The following is a 21,605-nucleotide window of genomic DNA, read 5'->3' on the forward strand; positions in this document are numbered from 1 at the left end:
GTCATAGCAATTACCACTGGAATATAACCATTCCCCAAGAGGGACCCTGATATTTCAGATGCAGAAACCAATGTGCCAGCACTAAAGACAGAGCATGGTTTGGTCAAGTTTGTGGAGTGGGGGTGAATTTATTATTTATATTGTCCATTCCCTTCTTCCAAAGACAGTTTTCATAACTTCAAAAGGTTCAGCCGGAATAATCACTTCTGACTAGGAGTCAAGGTGATCTGCAAAAGTGTGCTCTTTTTTTAAAAAAAAATTGGGCTTGTATCCATGTTTAACATCTTTATGATGTAGTGAGGGAGGGCCTAGCTTTCTGTTTGTTGCGGGGGAGGGAGGGTTAAATAATTGTTTTCTGTTTGATTTTTACCTCAGAAATGTCAGTGATTGCAAGTCTGCCTCTCCCTCGTTGGAGAGGCCTCTAGGGTCTCAGGCCTGGTCTATACTAGGAAAATAGGTCAGTGTGAAAAATCCACACTTCCGAGCCATGCTGTTTATCTACCCAACCCCCAGTAGTCTGGCTCTCAGGCAGGCGGAGTACCTAGGCTGATAAGAGAAGCCCTCCCGTCAGCACAGTTAGTGTCTGCACTGAAGCACTACAGTAGCCCAGCTGCACTGTCTTAGGCCTGGTCTACACTACGCCGTTAAAACGATTTTAACAGCGTTAAATCGATTTAATGCTGCACCCGTCCATACTACACTGCTCTTTATATCGATTTAAAGGGCTCTTTAAATCGATTTCTGTACTCCTACAAAACGAGAGGAGTAATGCTAAAATTGATATTACTATATTGGAATAGTGTTAGTGTGGACGGAAATCGACATTATTTGGCCTCATTATTTTACAGTAGCTAACCCACAGTCACTCGCTCCAGAATCGTGCTTAGCCTCAGACCTAGGGACGCACACCATCGAATTAATGTGCTTAGTGTGGACGCGCACAATCAACTTATATATTCGTATAAAATTGGTAGCTAATCGATTTATTACCTGTATGTGTGACGTTACGCTCGGTGTCTTAGCCTCGTCACAGTATGTTGCTATAAGCTCAAACACCTAAGTGTGAAAGGCTGCGTTTCTTGACGACTAACAAAAAGACGATTCCTTTATCCAAACACGTTCACTGTCATTGATTCTAATAGAGGTGTACAAAAAATTTTAAAGGTCAAGATTTTTAAAAGAAGTAGGGCTTACAGTTATTTAAGTACCTAAATCAGAGGCCAGATTTTCCAAAAGGTCGGAGCATTCAGCATTCTATGGATCTCAAGTGGAAGCTGTTATGTGGCAGCACCACTGAAATTCTAGTACACGTTATTTTGAAGTGTCTAATACGAACAGGAATGTACTTAAAGTCCCCAACTGAGAAAATTTTAGTGAAAGTTTTAAACCACTGACTTAAATTTCGCCTTCACCTCTCAATTGTCACTTTTCACACCTTGACTTTGTGATGTGACTTCAGCCATCAGTCTGCCAGGGTAGACAAGGCCTAAATTTCTGAAGGCTTAAACAAACTTGGGGGGGAGGCGGGGGGGAGGCGGGTTGGCAAAAAAGCAGAAACCTGCCATCTTCTTCAATCCCCTTCCTCCTACACACAAAAGCTTTCAGACTTTCATCATACAGTACTTCAGTAAGGAGAGCACGAGCCCAATATTTTCCCTTCCCAGGTCACCTTTTAAGAGCTGATCTAGGTGTGAACGTTAATGCATTCAGCTTGGACACCTTCACTTAGTTACTTACTTTCATTTGACATCACCCAGAGAATTTTTGAATGGAGCCCCTTTCGAATATTCTAGTCCCATCAAGCCTCTAGTTTGCAATGCAAACATATACATGAGCTCGGAGTTGTATGTTTCAGTACAATGGGTGATACTACTTTTAGATTTGTACTATGGCAAAACTACAGGTTAATAAAGAATCAGAAAAATACTCATTATTTTACTTTAAAAAGACAATATTATTATTCTTCCAAGGTAATTGTGCAATGGGCAGGGAGGAAGGAGCAATGTCATAGTGGCAGTAATTCACATGATGAAATGCTGACATGATTGAAGCCAATGGCAAAACTCCCATTGATTTCAACGGGGCCAGGATTTCATCCATAGATTTAAGGCCAGAAGAGACATGAAGATAATCTAATTTGACCTCCTGCACAACACAGGCCATAGAATTTCACCCAGTGATTCCTACATTAAGCCCATAACTTCTGGTCGATCTAGAGCACCCTAACTTTATTAAAAAAATTTAAAAGAACAGAACAAACCAGACCTCTATGTAAGCTGTTCTAATGGTTAACTCCCCTCACTGTTAAAAACATATGTTTTATTTCTAGTCTGAATTTGTCTTGCTTTAACTTCAAGACAGTGGAACTTGTTATGCCTTTGTCTGTTAAATTAAAGAACCTTCTACTACCAGAAATTTTCTCTACATGTAGTACTTATCGATCATGATCAAATAAATCACTTCACCATCTCTTTGTTAAGCTAAATAGACTGAGATGCTTCTTTCATGTCTCACTGGAAAGGCAGTTTTTCTAAACTTTAAATAATTCTTGTAGTTCTTTTCTGAATACTTTCTAATTTGTCAACAACATTACATGCAGCAACGAGATCAAATTTTCCAGGTATCCACACAGGCCATTTGGAAAAGATGGCTTCTGTTTTTCACATTTCTACACTTGTACTGATTGTCCCAGTGATGCCAGGAATTTGCATTGGTGATGAACATCAAGAAATCTCACTGTACCAGTGCTAGGATGTTAAACCGTTGCAATGACAGAAGTTATCTTTTAAAAAAGCGACATAATTAAACTTGTGCAAAACCCTGTGTAGGCACATTTGTTTTGGTTTAGTTAAACTGATTCCTAACTGTTTCAAGCTAAACCAAAATAAGCCTGGTTTACACCAAACTAAGAACATGCACATAGCCTTTTGCACCACTTTAACTAAATCAGTTTAAAAAAAAAAATCACACCTTCAATAAATTGGTGCAACTTTCTCCAATAGATCTGAGCTTGCGAATGCTGTGATGCACTTCATCTCAGATAGGATGATGGCAGGGAGGGGGGTAACTAGCATCACTCAGCAGTGACCTTTGACTGATCAAAGCATGATGCTGATGGGTACTAAAATGAATGCCATCCTCTCCTATTTGTCTAGAAGGACAGTGAACTGGCTACAGCATGGAGGTGAGAGGAGTAAAGAAAGGAAATTTCAGGGAATCCATGCACTGCCAAACCATAATTGCCTTCCGTTTTTCTAACAATACAAACAGTGCCAGCTGACCAGCCCTTTGTGGAGAAAGAAGTGGTTCGGAACTATTTAGAAAAACTGGACGAGCACAAGTCCATGGGGCCAGATGCGTTGCATCCAAGGGTGCTAAAGGAGTTGGCGGATGTGATTGCAGAGCCATTAGCCATTATCTTTGAAAACTCATGGCGAACGGGGGAGGTCCCAGATGACTGGAAAAAGGCTACTATAGTGCCCATCTTTAAAAAAAGGGAAGAGGAGGATCCGGGGAACTACAGGCCAGTCAGCCTCACCTCAGTCCCTGGAAAAATTATGAAGCAGGTCCTCAAGGAATCAATTCTGAAGCACTTAGAGAGGAGAGGAAAGTGATCAGGAACAGTCAGCATGGATTCACCAAGGGCAAGTCATGCCTGACTAACCTAATTGCCTTCTATGAGGAGATAACTGGGTCTGTGGATGAGGGGAAAGCAGTGGATGTGTTATTCCTTGACTTTAGCAAAGCTTTTGATACGGTCTCCCACAGTATTCTTGCCAGCAAGTTAAAGTAGTATGGGCTGGATGAACGGACTATAAGGTGGATAGAAAGCTGGGTAGATCGTCGGGCTCAACGGGTAGTGATCAACGGTTCCATGTCTAGTTGGCAGCTGGTTTCAAGCAGAGTGCCCCAAGGGCCAGTCCTGGGGCCGGTTTTGTTCAATATCTTCATTAATGATCTGAAGGATGGTGTGGACTGCACTCTCAGCAAGTTTGCAGATGACACTTAACTTGGAGGAGTGGTAGATACACTGCAGGGTAGGGATAGGATACAGAGGGACCTAGGCAAATTAGAGGACTGGGCCAAAAGAAACCTGATGAGGTTCAACAAGGACAAGTGCAGACAGGGCCGACTCTGGCTTTTTTGCCACCCCAAGCAGAAAAGAAAAAAAAGGGGCAGGGCCACCGGAGCAGCAAAGCAGGAAAAAAAAAACGAAGTGGCTGGAGCAGCAAAGCTGGAGCGGGGGGTAGGACATGGTACTGCTGGAGCGGCAAAGCGGGGGGGGGGGGCGGAAACACGGCACAACTGGAGTGGCAAAGGGGAGGGGAACACAGCATGGCTGGAGTGGCAAAGCAGGGGGAGAAACAACAGCATGGCCAGCAAAGCAGGGGAAAAACAAAACAAAAAACCTACAGGGCGGCCGGAGCCAGAGGACTCCCTGTGCTGCAGAGTGCGTGCCTGGTCCAATGGGGGGGGGAAAGGGGAAGGAGTGGGGGGAGAGAGACAAGGGGGCAGCCAGCGCTTCAGCGGGGTGCTCACCATGCGGCCCCGACCGCCGCACCGCCTGCCGGGAGGGCTCCGCTCCGCTTGGTGGGAAGAGAACGACACAGGCTGCCCTGCCGAGTTTGCTGCAGGGCGCTCTCCTCCGCGCTGCCACCCCCTACAGGGCGGCCAGAGCAGCGAACAACAACAAAAAAAGCGGCCATGCCGCCCTAGGTTTGGGCGGAATGCCGCCCCGTAGAATCTGCCGCCCCAAGCACAAGCTTGCTCAGCTGGTGCCTGGAGCTGGCCCTGAGTGCAGAGTCCTGCACTTAGGACAGAAGAATCCCATTCACTGTTACAAACTAGGGACCGAATGGCTAGGAAGCAGTTCTGCATAAAAGGACCTAGGGCTTACAGTGGATGAGAAGCTGGATATGAGTCAACAGTGTGCCCTTGTTGCCAAGAAGGCTAACGGCATTTTGGGCTGTATAATAGGGGAATTGCCAGCAGATCGAGGGATGTGATCATTCCCCTCTATTCGACATTGGTGAGGCCTCATGTGGAGCACTGTGTCCAGTTTTGGGCCCCACACTACAAGAAGGATGTGGAAAAATTGGAAAAAGTCCAGCGGAGGGCAACAAAAGTGATTAGGGGGCTGGAGCACACGACTTATGAGGAGAGGCTGAGGGAATTGAGATTGTTTAGTCTGCAGAAGAGAAGAATGAGGGGGGATTTGATAGCTGCTTTCAACTACCTGAAAGGGGGTTCCAAAGAGGATGGATCTAGGATGATTCTAGTGGTAACTTTGATGACAGAACAAGAGTGAAAGTATAATGGTCTGAAGTTTGCAATGGGTGAGGTTGTAGGTGAAATATTAGGAAAATAACTTCTTTCCAGCTAGAGAGTGGGTGAAGCATGGGAATGGGGTCACCTAGGGACGGTTGGGTGGGATCTCCTTCCTTTAGAGGTTTTAAGGTTCAGGCTTGACTCAAAGCCTGGCTGGGATGATTTAGTTGGGAATTGGTCCTGCTTTGAGCAGGGGGTTGGACTAGATGACCTCCTGAGGTCCCTTCCAACCCTGATATTCTGTGATTCTATGAATAGGGTTCAGTTAATTTAATGCAGGTTTAAATTGAAGTGTGGGATGCATCACACGTTGGGATGCATCACAGGGTGACTCCAAAAAAGAGGGCATGAACTGTAGATTAAAAAAAGGCAGGAACTTGTGGGAGTTCAGGAATACTTAGTATGTAGGACAGGTGCAATCAGAAGGAGGAACAGAGGATGTAACTAGGACCATTCAAAACAGGAGTGAAAGTGAAACCGGCATGGGGTGGGGGCGAATTACAGGGCAGCAAAGCAGACAGATAGGTGGAGGAACTAGATGGGCTGCAAGGTCTCCTTCCAGCCCAAAATGTTGCTATTTAAATATATAGTCAGTAGTTTTAAACATGACTGAAGACAAAAGAGTTAGGAGGCCATAAACCTCCTGTTTGAATGAGTCAAACTGAGGCAGCAGCAGTGCTTGGGAGATTGAATTTAAAATTAGGAAATTTCCATAAAAGGGCCACTTGCTATCTTATCAGCACACTAAGCAATACCAAACGTTCAGGCTCAGAGCAGGATTCTAGATTGTCAAAAGAAATGGGACTTGTATACATCAGCTGAAATATCTAAAGCCCTTTCAAGAAGGTTTGAGTTTTTTTCTTTGGTCATGGCTCATGTGTTTGAGTTACCATCCATCCTCAGATTCATGGCTAGTCCCAAACCCTTTGCGCCTACGCTACAGGATAACTGCAGAGCCCAAAAGCTATTTGAGGAATCGTGACATGATCACACTGTATCACCCTATCAGGACACTGCGTCGAGACACGAAGACGCAAATGGTGTGACACAGCATTGGACATCATAACACAAGTGCTCATTCAGATACTAATCAGAACATCCTGTGAACCATGGCTCAAAAGAAGAAAACAGCTGTTTTCCATGAGAGTAAATCCAGGACTGCAGTCACAACAACCCATTCTGGATTTACAACAAGATGTGACTGCAAGTGAATAGTTTCTAGGAGGTCTGTGTTTCTTTCTGTGAAAACTCTGAGTGGAGGCAAGGTGCAGAGCTAATAGCTGTGAGCAATTGTTGACAACAAGGAAATAGAAATGAGGCCCTGGATGAATGTGAAAAACACAAGTAACAAATAAAGAGTTGCTCTTGTGGTAATTTTATCACAAATGGCAGGATTACTTTATTATATGTAGTACTAGTCATTCCTCAAAGCAGGGTTCAGTTAAAAATAAAAACACAATGCCCCCCTCCCCCCAAAAAACAAAAACAAACCACCCAAGGTCCAGCCCAAACCAGGACCACAATTCCTTGAAATGAATGTACCCAAAGTACATACATGTTTGTGAGGTTTACACAAAGTTTCTTAGAGGGAAGAAACTGGGGGAGGTCCTTACACTCACCCTATCATCCCTGCCCCTTCTCGCCTGCCATGGCAGGACTACTTCTGTAGCTGGAGCGGAAGGCACAGCTGACCAGGGCCTATTGTGGGGAAACGGTGAACACTAAGGGGCCAAAGATTTGGATAAATTCAGCTAAGCACCCACACTCTGGGGCATATATTCTAATGGAAGTTTTTCAAGCATACACTTCACTACTCAGATAGGAAGCTTACCTCCCATTTGTCTAAAAGGTTTTTCCATTTACATTAACAATTTCTATCCAGATAAGGACCAATAGGTGCTGCTGTTTGCTGGGATTGTGTATTGCTGATACTATCTGATAAAGCAATTGTGTCACTAGCAATACATTTGAAACAGGTTTTAAATTATATCATTTGGCTTCTTTATTTGGTTGAAGTGGACCAAGGGAAAGGACTGGAGAGAAGTCTTCTATTGGTCTGCACCTAGTCCATACAGTAAATCAAGTGCATCTTTTTCCATATTCAGAAATTGCCAGTCCCCTTCCAGGCAACAGTTTTTCAGCATTCAGCCAAACTGAATTTGATTTGTGGATGAGCTAGTATGTAAACCCAATAAACAAAAGTGAGCCATTTCTGAGGTCCATTGCAAACACGAGAGAAGAACAGGTTTATGAAATACTGCTTTGGTGAAAACTTTGGTCATGAATACACTGGTAATCAGAAAAATCAGCTACCTGAGCCAGTCATCATTTCCTCACCAATACAAATGCAGGATTGAGTATAGGCCCTATTAACATACACTCAATGCAGCTGATTTCTCTTCCAAAGTGCTAACTGTCGGGGCTGGGAGAATTTTTACCTCACGCATCCAGACACTGAATGGCCTCTGCCAAGAGTCCTTCTTCTCCAGATGCAGGTAGGCATTGAACAGGATCAGATAGATATATCGTTCCAAATACTGTAGGCTCCTCAGTTGCAATGTCCGCATTTCCTTCTCGTCCTTGGTTGTTTTCCCCTGAAATGAAGGATGATATAATTGAAATGCTTTAAAGTCACCATCATTGATTGATTCCAAACAAATACCACATACAAGAATGCACTGAAAACAAAGATCTATATACCATGGGCCTAATTCTGAGCTGAGGTAAGCAGGAGGGGTATAAGAAATAAGAGTACATTATTTCTTCATCTGGCTAAAGCAGTCAAGAGCAAGGAATACCATCAAAATGACATTAGATGGTTCTATTTCTGTGGAAGGGAAGAGTACAGTTAGCTTTAGTTTATTGGGTGACCCTTGAAAAATTAGTCACTGGAATCTCAGCCTGTACTTAAGGCACCGCTTATTATAATATTTTACACTTTCAGTTCAGCAATTCCACAAGGATCAGAATGCCCTCTACTTTTTAAAAATAGTCCATCACTGAGGGGTTCTTCTCCCCATTAGCAAATGACATACCGCAAAAAAATCTCCCTCCTCTTTAAGAATATTCCTACAGTTGAGATATTCCCCTTTTAATATCCATTGGTATCTATCCTGTGAGGCTTTCTCCAAGTAGAAGTCCCCATAATTTGGTGGGAGGTGTGAAGCCATAAAGAATCTATCACACTGGGGAACAAGTTGCATAAAACCATGAGCCTTTCCACACATCATCCCCAGTTTCCAAACGCCCAGGAAGAAAATGGAGCTGGCTCTTCAACCTCACCTTCCCACCATAGGGCAAACCAATGTTTACAAGAATGAGGGAGAAGTTTATTTTTAATTTCACTTTATTTGTTAAAGCTCTTCCATGTATTATGATTCCTCAACACTGCTGCACACCAGATAGATTTTACTTCCTGGAACACATTCTGTTCATACCATAATGCACAGCAGTTCTGGCCTACTATCCAGCATCACCAGACCAAGGATTTTCTCACTATTTCTCATTGGTCTTTCCACATGATGCTGGAATCTAGAATCCTGCACTGAGCCTGAATGTTTGGTATTGCTTAGTGTGCCGATATAAATCCCTGTAAATCTCTGTTGAAGAATCCTTGCTTTCCTTGACCAGGTCAGCTATTATGTTCTTATTGGACAAATCTCCCTGCTCAATAAGAACTACATCCCTTCCCTTGCTGCCCTATCGAGTGCCAGTCCTGGTTCTGCTTGCCCATTTTTTGACAGGCTATTATGCAGTTGAAAACAAGTACTTTGTGATCAGATTTTCCTCTCTTAAAGGGTTATGTCTCTCCAAGACAGGAAGACACAAAGCAGGAGTCAACCCATTTGAGTTTTGCTGTTCCTTTTTTTAAAGTGGCATCACACTGTCTCCTTGGCAACAATAAATGTAACAAGTGATTGCACAATACTTGTATCAAAAAATGAAGTTGAGGAGCAGTCTCAGGTGGATTCAACATACACAAAGCCCTAGTCTTCCTGTACGTCAACCAGCCCACCTCACCCCAGAGCAGGCCACCCACAAAAAAAAACTAAATTTTCTGCTCCCTGCACAAAACAAAGAAAACTATTCATTGTGTTTAAATCATGGGCTGCTTCAAAAGCGTCCATGGGAACAAAAGACAACATAGCCTAACCACCTTTTAAAAGTTTAAGGACACTATGAAACGCGAGCCCCAATTCTGCTCACATTGAGTTAGTTTCCATACTTATGTGTGCAAACGTGGGCCCAGGTGTACAGGAATGTTTTTACAAGTGCACATTAGCTTTTGCTTTCTGAGTCTGTGGCCCTTTATATCTGCTCCTTTAATGGCTTGAGACCTCAGTCTGTCTTGACCTTTAGGACACCTTCGTGCTCCTTGAAATCATCCTAGAATGGAGTATTTCTGAAGAAAGGCCCAATCAGCCACCTTCTGGTGACAAAAATAAGTACGTACTTGAAAATCATTCCTGGTTTAGCTTGGCAATTCAAGCTCTCATTAAACTGTGGCTTCAACTGTATAAAGAGTTCTTCTTTAAGATGTAGCCCTCAAAAATAGAAAAGGTATTGCTGTGTGTGTGTGCTTGTGGGCACACGTGTAATATAGAGAAGGTCCAGGAATAGACATTCCCTGCCTCACCAGTCTGCAAACTATACCCTGTCTTTGTTATGGCTGTCCTATTTTTGAATGGTTATAGCTACTAGGCAACTGAGGGTTGGCTCTTCCTCACCTCCTGTCCCTAATCTGACTATACCACAGTAGTGACTAAGGGAAACATGGATTTACAGGTGGCTGCTCTTTCATTCACAATTTCTTGCTGAGCTCTCAAAAGACTCTGCCTGTGTTCCCCTTGAATACCACACTGTAAGTAGACACTAGTTCCTTCTACGTTCAAAATAGCTAACTCAAGAAGGGTCCAGAGCTTGTGACAGCCACACAGAGATCTATATCAACAGAAAAATAAAACTACTATTATTTCCAAGATGAATGCAAGTCAAGGCTGACAGACAAAGCATGATGTTCCCTATCACTCTGGTCCACTACACCAGCATCAAAACAAAGAAGTGGCACAACAGTCAATCAGCTTATGAGCAAGCTTGAGAGGAAGTTTGAGATATAGACGTCAAACTATTAAAAGAAAATCCAGAACTGGCCTGCAAATAGCATCTCCTCATTAGAGTGATGGGAAAAAAACAAACCAAAATGGCAATATTAGGAAGTGCGAGGCTGGATCAGACCTGGGGTCCATCTAGTCCAGTATCTTGACAGTGGCCAGTATCAGATGCTTCAGAGGAAGATGTAAGAACCCTGCAGATGTGGGATGATCTACTCCCCAACACATACACATTAGGTTTCATCCTAGTCCTGGTCTGGTCGAATTTAGCAGCATTAGGTCTATTTAACTCTGCACCCGTCCACACGACTAAGCCTGTTTTGTCGGCTTAAAGGGCTCTTAAAATCAATTTCTGTGCTCCTCTCCAGTGAGGGGTTTAGTGCTAAAATAAACCTTGCTGGGTCAAATTTGGGGCAGTGTGGATGCAATTCAACGGTATTGGCCCCCAGAGTGTTCCATTGTGACCGCTCTGGACGGCACTCTCAACTCAGATGCACTGGCCAGGTAGACAGGAAAAGCCCTGCAAACTTTTGAATTGCATTTCCTGTTTGGCCAGCATGGTGAGCTGATCAGCACAGGTGACCATGCAGAGTTCATCAACACAGGTGACCATGGAGTCCCAGAATTGCACAAGAGCTCCAGCATGGACCGAACAGGAGGTACTGGATCCGATTGCTGTATGGGGAGAAGAATCCGTGCATGCAGAGCTCACTTCCAAAAGATGAAATGCCAATATATTTGCCAAAATCTCCAAAGGCATGATGGACAGATGCTACAACAGGGACACACAGCAGTGCCGTGTGAAAGTTAAGGACCTGAGGCAAGCCTACCAAAAAACAAAGGATGCAAACAGTCACTCCGGGTCAGAGCCCCATACATGCCGGTTCTATGACAAGCTGCATGCAATTCTGGGGGTGGCCCCTACCACTACCCCACCACTGTCCATGGACACCTGCAAGGAGGGAGTCTCACGCAACAGGGATGAGGAGTTTGAAGATGAGGAGGTGGTGGTGGTTGAGGATAATGTACAGCAGGCAGGTGGAGAATCCCTTCTCCCTGGCAGCCAGGAACCGTTCATCACCTTGGAGCCAATACCCTCCCAAGGCTGGCTCCCAGACCATGAAGCCGGACAAGGAACCTCTGGTGAGTGTACCTTTGTAAATATAATACAGAGGTTAAAAGCAAGCGTGTTTAATGATTAATTTACCATGCCAAGCCAGTAGCAAGTAGTTTGGAACCATTGCAGAACAAAACCTTGCAGTGAATGGGCCCAGGCTTTGGCTGTTTGCCTTTGGCTGAAAATAAATCATCCCCACTGTTAGCCACGCGGTGGGGGGAGGCCCATTCATGCTGAGCTGTTCGCGTTCGGCTGACTAGGATCTTCCCTGACAAGCGGGTTTTCATCAAGGAGAAATAAAGAACTGTCACACTGTAGCCTGGCCAGTTGTGAAACTGGTTTTCAAAGCTTCTCTGATGCACAGGGTGCCCAGTTGTGCTCTTCTAATCGTCCTGGTGTCTGGTTGCATATAATCAGCGGCCAGGCGATTTGCCTCAACCTCCCACTCTGCCATAAACATCTCCCCCTTACTCTCACAGATATTGTGGAGCACACAGCAAGCAGCAATAACAATGGGAATATTTGTTTCGCTGAGGTCTAACCTGGTCAGTGAACTGTGCCTGTGAGCTTTTAAATGTCCAAATGCACATTCTACCACCATTCTGCACTTGCTCAGCCTATAGTTGAACTGCTCCTTACTATTGTCCAGGGTGCCTGTGTATGGCTTCATGAGCCATGGCATTAAGGTGTAGGCTGAGTCCCCAAGGATAACTGTAGGCATTTCAACATCCACAATGGTAATTTTCTGGACTGGGAAGTAAGTTCCTTCTTGCAGCTGTTCAAACAGACCAGAGTTCCTGAAGATGTAAGCGTCATGCACCTTTCCCAGCCATCCCACGTTGATGTCGGTGAACCATCCCATGTAGATCCACCGGTGCTTGTAGCACAACTGAGAAGTACCCTTTGTGGTTCACGTACTGGCTGCCAAGGTGGTCCAGTCCCAAGATAAGGAGATGCGTTCTATCTATTGCCCTACCACAGTTAGGGAACCCCATTGCAGGAAAGCCATCCACTATGACCTGCACATTTCCCAGAGTCACTACCCTTGATAGCAGCAGCTCAGTGATTGCGTTGGCTGCTTGGATCACAGCAGCCCCCACAGTAGATTTACCCACTCCAAACTGGTTCCCGACAGACCGGTAGCTGTCTGGCATTGCAAGCTTCCAGAGGGCTATCGCCACTTGCTTCTCAGCTGTGAGAGCTGCTCTCATCTTGGCATTCTTGCACTTCAGGGCAGGGGAAAGAAAGCCACAAAGTTCCATGAAAGTGCCCTTATGCATGCAAAAGTTTTGCAGCCACTTGGAATCATCCCAGACCTGCAACACTATGTGGTCTCACCAGTCTGTGCTTGTTTCCTGGACCCAGAATCGGCATTCCACAGCATGAACCTGTCCCATGATGTTCAAATTGCCAGGGCCCGCGTTTTGAGAGAAGTCTGTGTCCATGTCCTCATCGTTATCGTGATCACGCTGTCATCGCCTCCTCGTCTGCTTTTGCAGGTTCTGCACATGCTGCAGGATAATGCGAAAGGTGTTTACAATGCTCACTGCAGCAGCAGTGAGCTGGGTGGGCTCCATGCTTGCCGTGGTATGGCATCTGCAGGACAGCAGAGTTGCAGCAGAAGTGGTGGAGGGTGATGGCTAGCACCGCACACATTTCCCCAGGGAGAACACAAGTACTTGGGAGCCCATGACAGAAAACATGGAGAAATTCGCTATCGAGGCAATAGCAGCAGAACAGAGTTGCAGTGGAAGCAGCGTATGATGATGGTTTGCAGACTTACTGCACCATCTGCTGCAAGCAGCACCCAGTACACAACAGCAGCAGTGTCAGTGAGCTGAGCTGAGCGGGTTGCACGCTTGCCATGGTATGGAGGCTGCGCGGGAAAAAAGGTGCAAAACAATTGTCTGCCATTGTTTTCATGGAGAGAGGAGACACTGACAACATGTACCCCAAACCACCTGTGACAATGTTTTTGTCCCATCAGGCACTGGGAGCTTAACCCAGAATTCCAATGGGTGACAGAGACTGCAGGAACTGTGGAATAGCTACCCACAGTGCACCGGTCCATAAGTTGATGCTAGCCACGGTAGTGAGGACGCACTCTGCCAACTTAATGCGCTTAGTGGGGACATACACAATCGACTGTATAAAATCGATTTCTAAAAATCAACTTCTATAAAATTGACTTAATTTCATAGTGTAGACATACCCCTAGTGTCTACTAATTAGAGGCTGGCTTAAGCCCTGAAGCATGAGATTTAACACCCTTTCCAACATGTTTAATCACTAATTGGGATAAATGAATATTCTTGTTAGCCATCTAAAATATCCAATCCCTCTTTGAATCTTGCTAAATTTATGGCTTCAACAATCTCCTGTGGCAAGGAGTTCCACAGTCTACTTACACACTGAGAAGCATAAGTAGCTGAGAAGAGTATTAAGAGAGCATATCTCTAAAGTAAGGATACAAAATAGCTGTCTTAATTTAAGGTTTTTTATTTATTAATATTTTAGAGAAAAACAGTAACAGGAAAATAAGGAAGCAAGAACACCAGAGTATGTATGAAGCTGGAGTGCTAAATACTCAAGGCAACAAGACAATCTTGATTTTAATTACATTTCCATTCAAAACTGGTTATCTGAAAAACTTGTCAGTTTTTTTAAATAGCCTATTAGATGAATGGCCTTTCATCTAGTAATATTAACAGCATAAGAGCATAAAAAAGCATAAGAGGAGTACCCAAAATGTAGTTTTCAATGCTATAGAATTATGCAGTTTAGAATTAGATTCTGTGCAGCTGGATAAGGGAAAGTCAATATTTATTGCTTAGCAAATCAGCAATCACCCATACCTGGAAAACTCTTGTTTCTAATTGCACACACCCGCTATGGTATGTTATTTTACTAATATATGACCAACTGTAAGATTTGGAAGCAGTGGACACAAACCTCCACAGCCAAGATATTTTGTAATCCCTCTTCTCAAAAATGTATGAAGCTGTGGGCTGTTTGCCAGGGGAACACTAAAAACCTTGGGGGGTGGGGAGAGAATACAGAAAAGTTGTGGACTACTTTTATTGCTTTTCTTTCCCATTTAAATGTCTTTATTCTCTTCCTCCATTGCTATTTTCAATTCATTCAGTGTTCAGCTTCCTCCCTTCTGTCTGTTTTCTCCTTCATTTTCTCTTTGGTCTCTTTTCCCCAAAAAATTAATCCTCTTCCCTTTTTCTAGACTAGATACCTTTCCTCCTTTCCAATGGTCTTCCTTTGTTATTTTTTTCCCCATTTGTTCTCTAACCCCTAGTGATTTCTTCTTTTCTCTCCTTCAAATCAAATTCTCTCTCTGATCACGTCTGCCCACACTTACATTGCCCAGTAACTTCTCCCTGTCTTCTGCCATCCCTGCTTTTGTCAGTATCCCTTCCTTCCAGTGCTGGTACTCGCCTTTCCCACAGACTCTCAGTGCTCCATGTTCCAGCTGGAACACATGGCCCAAGCTGTGCACTGATCAGAAGAGTACTCTTATGTTAAAGTGAGGAGTGCTCCTGTGACCATTGGCTGGCTCCCCCCCTCTGGCCTTGTGTTTGAGGCAAGGTAAGGAGCAGTGGTATCTGTAACAGCGGAGCAGGCTGGTGATGAGAAGCATGCCAGAAAGTAACAGGCTTTGCCAAAACAGCTTAAAACCCTTGGCTTGAGTGGGGGAACAGCAGGTGTCTGGTGATGTCTGCTGTCTAGCACAGAGCCAGGACTTCAAATCTCCCTTTGGCAGGAACTCAGAGCTATCGTGAGGGACAGCAGGATAAATGTTACTTTGCAGGAGTCTCCTGGTTCAGAAAACAGGTGTGGGAGGCCTGAAGTTATGATCATTTCAGGTACTGAGCAGGAATGTATCATATAAAATAGTCATGGCAATAAGCACATAGTAAATCTTATTCTAAACCAAGCTATAGCAGAATGATGGACGCTGGCACTGAAGCAGGTCAGTTACAAGAAATACAGTTCCAATGAGCTCACGTAAAACATTTAGAGAAAAATCTCTCAGTTTAATAGGTTCAATATTTCTAAATAAGAAATTAACTTATTTAACAATGATTGACACAAGCAATGTCACATGCTCCATAAGTAGGTGCATAATAAAAATGGTATAAACAGCCGTAAAAAAAAAAAAAAACAACAGTTAGGAATTGTCAAAGCTAACTAGGGGATTTGGAGGCCCAATTATCCTCTATGCAGCGTGGGCCTCCAAATCCCCTAGGCCGGTTTGAAAATCTCAACCAATGTCAATATTGTAGCAGGGTGCAGTCCCAGAGCATGCTGAGTGTGGAGCTGCAATCACCCTTGTTTGTGATGGTTCTCTCAGCCATCAGCATGGTTTGGTTGCCAAGGCGTCTTAGTCCAAACACCACAAAATAAAAGGCTTCTGTCCCAGCCATAAGGTGGGTACAGCCCTTCTCTCCAGAGGCTCTTCGACCTTTATTCAAGCCTTGCCCTTCCCCTGGGCTCAGCTCTAGCCCCTCCTGGGCTCTGCTCAGTCTCCCCATCCTCCTGCTGTTCACCAGGGTCACTGCATCACCTCACTAGGTGAAAGTATAAACAGCTTCCCAGACATCCACAACTCTGAAAGGCCACCAATAACGTAGTCTCTCTCTTGTACACACATGTTTAAAATAACACCAAGAATTTTCCTTCAATCTCTAGGGACTGTCTCAACATGCAAAGGGTACAGCTACACTGACTTCTGCTTTTCCAGCAACCTTCTCTTAAAGCTAAGTTTGATTCTACTTAACTGCATCATTCTCTCTCCATATGCTTGCCAAGTATCATATGTCCTATTTATTTGCTTGCTGAGATTTTCTCCTTCTTTCTGGAAAATTGTGCAAGTACTACTAGCGGGATTGGTGCTGACTGATGACAAGGATGTTGGCTATGAAAATCTGATTGGTCATGAGATTTCTGATTGTAAGTACGACCTTGTCATAGGTTGACTTGCACCTTTAAGAGGGAGTGGGGCCTAGTGTCTCTGTGACCAATTACCTGATACTCAAACGGGCTGAAGGAGAGGCCTTATAAAGAAGGAAGCTGGCAGGGCAAGCTGCAAAGCGTTAACAGACTCCTACAGGCAAGTTTGAGACATTAGGGGAACAAGACCCCAGATAGATAGGGCTTAGAGTGGCCTGCTTAAAACAGTGAATTTAATTGGCCCTTGTGGATGTTAGTTTTGTTTGCAACTGCGATATTAGTAAACCCAGACTTTAGTAAGGAGTGCATGCACAGAAAGAAACCTGTGTGAAATTTACTGAGGAGCCCAGGAAGAAGGGATGTACCACAGAGCCACTCCTGGCCACCAGAGGGTGCTTGGAAGGCAGCTGACCCTGTTACAGGGCTAAAACAAACAAGAAATCACCTTCTGATTGCATCCATTCTATGTCTTCCAGTTGTAGAGATGATGTGCCAAATTCTACCTTTACTCACACCCCATCCAACCTAGTGCAAGTACTGTGATTTCACAGGACGTATGCAAGCACAGAATATGGTCCAATTACATTAGTCAGATCTTTGCATCTCCACTGAAGAGAACAGTACATGGTGATTGTCTGGTCCCTTAGCCAGTGTTTTTTGTGAAATTGAATGAACTAGATCCCAGCAGCCTTGCACTGGTATTATCTTCACTTTTCATTACTGCAAGCGTATTCTTCACATCTCCTTTTCCAAAAACTGTACATATCTTTGACTTTGTGGATGATGAGACTTACCATGGATAATTGCTAATTCTTTCCACATTAGCTTCAGATCTGTAATAACAGCTGCAGTGAGTTCAGCTCCATTTTCACTTTGGAGGCGATATGGGAAACAAACCCGCAGAAAGATATCCATCGGCTGGTATGCAGACTCAGCTGCATGCTTAGATGACAGTGGTCACTGGATACAAAATTTGGTCAAATGTTCCTAGTATAGCACGATCCATTTGCATAAGCCTTGGGCTACTGACTCTATACAGACATTGGTACTGTGGAAATTCACTCACATCAAGATGACTATGCAAGACAGCTGTATAAACCTTCCACACAACCTAAATCCCAGACAGGGAAATACCCAGAATGAAAAGGTTATTGAAAAGTTACCTTAGTTTAAAAGTCCAGATTGGATTTATTCTCACCGTCATCTTTCCGAACATTAGAAGTCAAACAGCCCTTGGTATTTTTGCTGCGAAGCAGGGAGAGACCTCCATTTTTGCCCAAGTTCTCAAGTGTGCTGAATTAGTGAGGTTCTACTGTACTGTAGATATGTAATGGTTTGTAATGAGCTTGTCATAAGGTATAATTCCCAAATCTGAACCTTAGCGTCCAAAATTTGGGTACCTGGATGAATCCTCTAAGCTTAATTACCAGCTTAGATCCTGTAGCGCTGCCACCAACCAGGAATTCCAGTGCCTGGTACACTCTGGTCCCCCCAAAACCTTCCCTGGGGACCCCAAGACTCAGATGCCTTGAATCTCACAACACATGGAAATAACCCACTTCCCTTCCCCCCTCTTTACCTCCTCCCAGGCTTCCCCTCCCTGGGTTACCCTGGAAGATTACTGTACTTAAACTCCTTGAATTACAAAACAGAGAGGACAATTCACCTTCCCCCCTCCTTCTTTTTCCCCCTCCCAGTCTTTCCCTGAGAGAGACAGTAATCCTGGCACAGAGATTCCTATCCCCTTGAGCCTCAACTAGAAAAGAATCAAACAGGTCTTAAAAGTCGAATGCTTTTAATAAAAGAAAGCAAAAGACATACATATCATTCTCTGAATCAAGATAAAATAGTACAGGGTCTGGTTAATATAAAAAATGAATAAACAGTCCTTATCAAAGAAAAATACAATTTAAACATTTCCAGCAAATTACACACTTGCAAATACAGAAACAATGTAAAAGCCTATATTGTCTTCTACTTGTATTTACAAGTTGGAAAACAGAAGATTAGAGAGCCTGGAGATAGTGTGTATCACCCATTAGAGCCATAGAGAGCACACAGACACAGAACAAAGGACCCACACCCAAAACTTCCCTCCCTTGAGATTTGACAGTATCTTGTTTCCTGATTGGTCCTCTGGTCAGGTGTTGTTTGTTACCCCTTTCCAGGTGAAAGAGACATTAACCCTTAGCTATCTGTTTATGACAGAGCTATACAGAGTTAATTCTTTCTCAAGGGGGTTCTGGAGATTTCAGCTCTGCCTACATTGTCACCACAGACCCTTATCTCCTGGATTGACTTATTTACAAGGAAAGCTTTACAGCTCTCTGTGGGAATCCACACAAGGGTGTCAGACCTTGCCCCCTCATCTAGAGCTATGTAGGGTCTGGTGTATTTCTCCCATGGGATAGGAGTAAGATTTGTAGATCCCAGGGCACTTATGAAGTCCGTAATCATATGCACAATAGAATTCTACTGTATAGCATCTCCCGTGCCCCAGCATGCAAGGGGATCATGGCTGGCACACCCACTGGTCCTAACGTCCCTGCAAAGGAGGAAAATATTGACTGTTAGGGTATTAGCCTGTTCTAGGGCTAGAATGAATTCAGAGTGGCTCCATTCCCACTCCACAGCTGGCAAGGGAAGGTGGTAAAGACTCCTTTCATCTACTCCCAGAGACAGCTTTAGTGTGCAGCTTGACCAGTTCAGCTGCACCCTAGTTCCAGGCTTTTGCCGTGTGTGACGAACGGAAATATAATAGCTACCATTTCCGAGATTTGGAATATGTAGGCACTTCATCTCTAAACGAAGACCATCTTCTACAAGCCAACCCATGGAGATGAACATTCAGATTCCTTGGCTCTGCTAATGCCAGAGGGAGAGAGCATTTATCCCCACCCCCTACTCCCTTCACATTTTGTATTTAAAACTCATGATCGTGATGGTGTAACTGTTTGGTTGTCTGGGAAACTAGAGGATATCACTGAAAAAAGTTAATATCACACTGAAAAATGCAATGTGTCTTGCCATAAAATAAATGGAACTTGGGCGAAGAAGAGGAGAATGGTGGTGACAACAGTGGAGGTGGAAAAAACGAACAAGAATTTCTGTGCTGGCTTTAGCAGCCAAAAGAATGACCCGTCAGATCTATTTTAAGCCAGGCGTTAACTGGTTTTGGAAAGCAATTCTTCTCTGAATCATTTTTATATGACAGTTCACAGCATTCCAAAGCTGCTCTAATTACACATGGCCTGGCCTTCGAGACACATTACCTGCTAGAATGAGATCTCTGGGGAGAAAGCCGGTCAGACTGGTGGTCTAAAATGGCTGTTCTGGGGAGAGAAGGAGTTTGCTGGGGAAGGGAGAGATTTAAGTTGCTGTCTAGAAGCTTTAGTTACACTTTCACTATCGTTCTGGGAAAACTTAGGGCCTGATCCTGCAAGTATTCCTGATATAGAACTCCCATACCCTTTTGTCATTTCAGTTTCACTTTATAATCCCCTAAAACAGCAGCTTCACTGACTGTCTGGTATGAGTACAAATCTGCATAGCCTGCCATAAATAGAGTTGGGCAAATAGCCTATTCTATTCTATCTAGATATTTGTAAGCTGCTAATCACCATGGCATGTAGGCCAAATGTTTCCACAAATATTCATTTGAAGGATTTTTTTTAAACCATTTGTGCCCTCTGCGTTGTTTCCACAAATATTCATGCAATCAGATCCACTAGCATATCTGCTCTCAGCAAGGGAATCTCTGAAGCTCATGTCTGAATGCTCACACAATGCAAAATTTAAACTGGCTTTCTGCAAGCACTCATAACAAAAACCTGATGTTCAAGTTTGTGCTAGTGTGCAATGTGATTTTCATAAAATCATAGAATATCAGGGTTGGAAGGGACCTCAGGAGGTCATCTAGTACAACCCTCTGTTCAAAGTAGAACCAATCCCCAGACAGACTTTTTGTCTCAGATCCCTAAATGGCCCCCTCAAGGATTGAACTCACAACTCTCGGTTTAGTGGGCCAATGCTCAAACCACTGAGCGATCCCTCCCCCCATTTCAGTAATAAATAGGGCTGTCAGTTAATAAATGTTAACAAATCACAACCAAGCAACAAAATACATTTGGAATAGGAAGTCAAAGTAGAAAAAAAAATAAATTGGCAAATAATTCCAAAACAACAAATACATGTAAGAAAGTTACCATCTGTTCACAAATATTCCATAAGCAGAAAAGACACACAGCCCATCAGATCACTCCTTTCTGGGAATTATTCGCTCAGCTCTCCTCCTAAAGCTATGCAGTTGCTTTTACTTTTCAAATCATTTAATTTACTTTTTGGGAAATAAATATTCCATCCCCAAGCTGAATGTTTCTAGACCCAAAAGTCGCTATCATATTTCTCCATTCTGATAAAATCCCCTCCTCATGCTCTTTGTCAGGGTGAAATCGAGGAATAGCACAAAGCTACAAAAGGGAAAACCTAGCCCGCCTTTCAGTTAGTGGGGAAAATTGAAGGCTAATATTGTTTGATTAAACAAATATTTTCCAGTAGTCTCCAACTTCCATTTCAGTAATAAATAGGGCTGTCGATTAATCACAGTTAATTCACGCGATCAACTCAAAAAAATTAATCGTGATTAATCAGACTGTTAAACAATAGAATGCCAATTTGAATTTATTGAATATTTGTGAATGTTCTTCTACATTTTCAAATATATTGATTTCAATTACAACACAGAATACAAAGTGTACAGTGCTCACTATATATAAATTACAAATATTTGCACTGTAAAATGATAAATAAAATAGTATTTTTCTATTCACCCTATACAAGTACTGTGGTGCAATCTCTTTATCATGAAAGTGCAACTTACAAAAGTAGATGTGTTTGTTACATAACTGCAGTCACAAACAAAACAATGTAAAACTTAAGAGCCTACAAATCCACTCAATCCTACTTCTTCTTCAGCCAATCACTCAGACAAACAAGTTTGCTTACATTTACGGGAGATAATTCTGCCCGCTCATTATTTATAATGTCACCTGAAAGTGAGAACAGGGATTCTCATGGCAATTTTGTAG

General features: G+C 43.5%; 1 protein-coding gene across 5 annotated transcripts in view; it reads right to left on the reverse strand.

Moving 5' to 3' along the window:
* PALD1 (phosphatase domain containing paladin 1) overlaps positions 1-21,605 on the reverse strand; it is a 195,616-nt gene that overhangs the window by 17,025 nt on the left and 156,986 nt on the right. For all 5 annotated transcript variants that reach the window (XM_032782734.2, XM_032782736.2, XM_075072629.1 and 2 more), the window contains one exon: positions 7,767-7,922. In XM_032782734.2, coding sequence (XP_032638625.1) covers positions 7,767-7,922 — 156 coding nt within the window. The remainder of the gene's footprint in view (positions 1-7,766; positions 7,923-21,605) is intronic.

Source organism: Chelonoidis abingdonii, chromosome 15 (assembly GCF_003597395.2).
Source record: "Chelonoidis abingdonii isolate Lonesome George chromosome 15, CheloAbing_2.0, whole genome shotgun sequence".
Lineage (NCBI taxonomy): Eukaryota > Metazoa > Chordata > Testudines > Testudinidae > Chelonoidis > Chelonoidis abingdonii.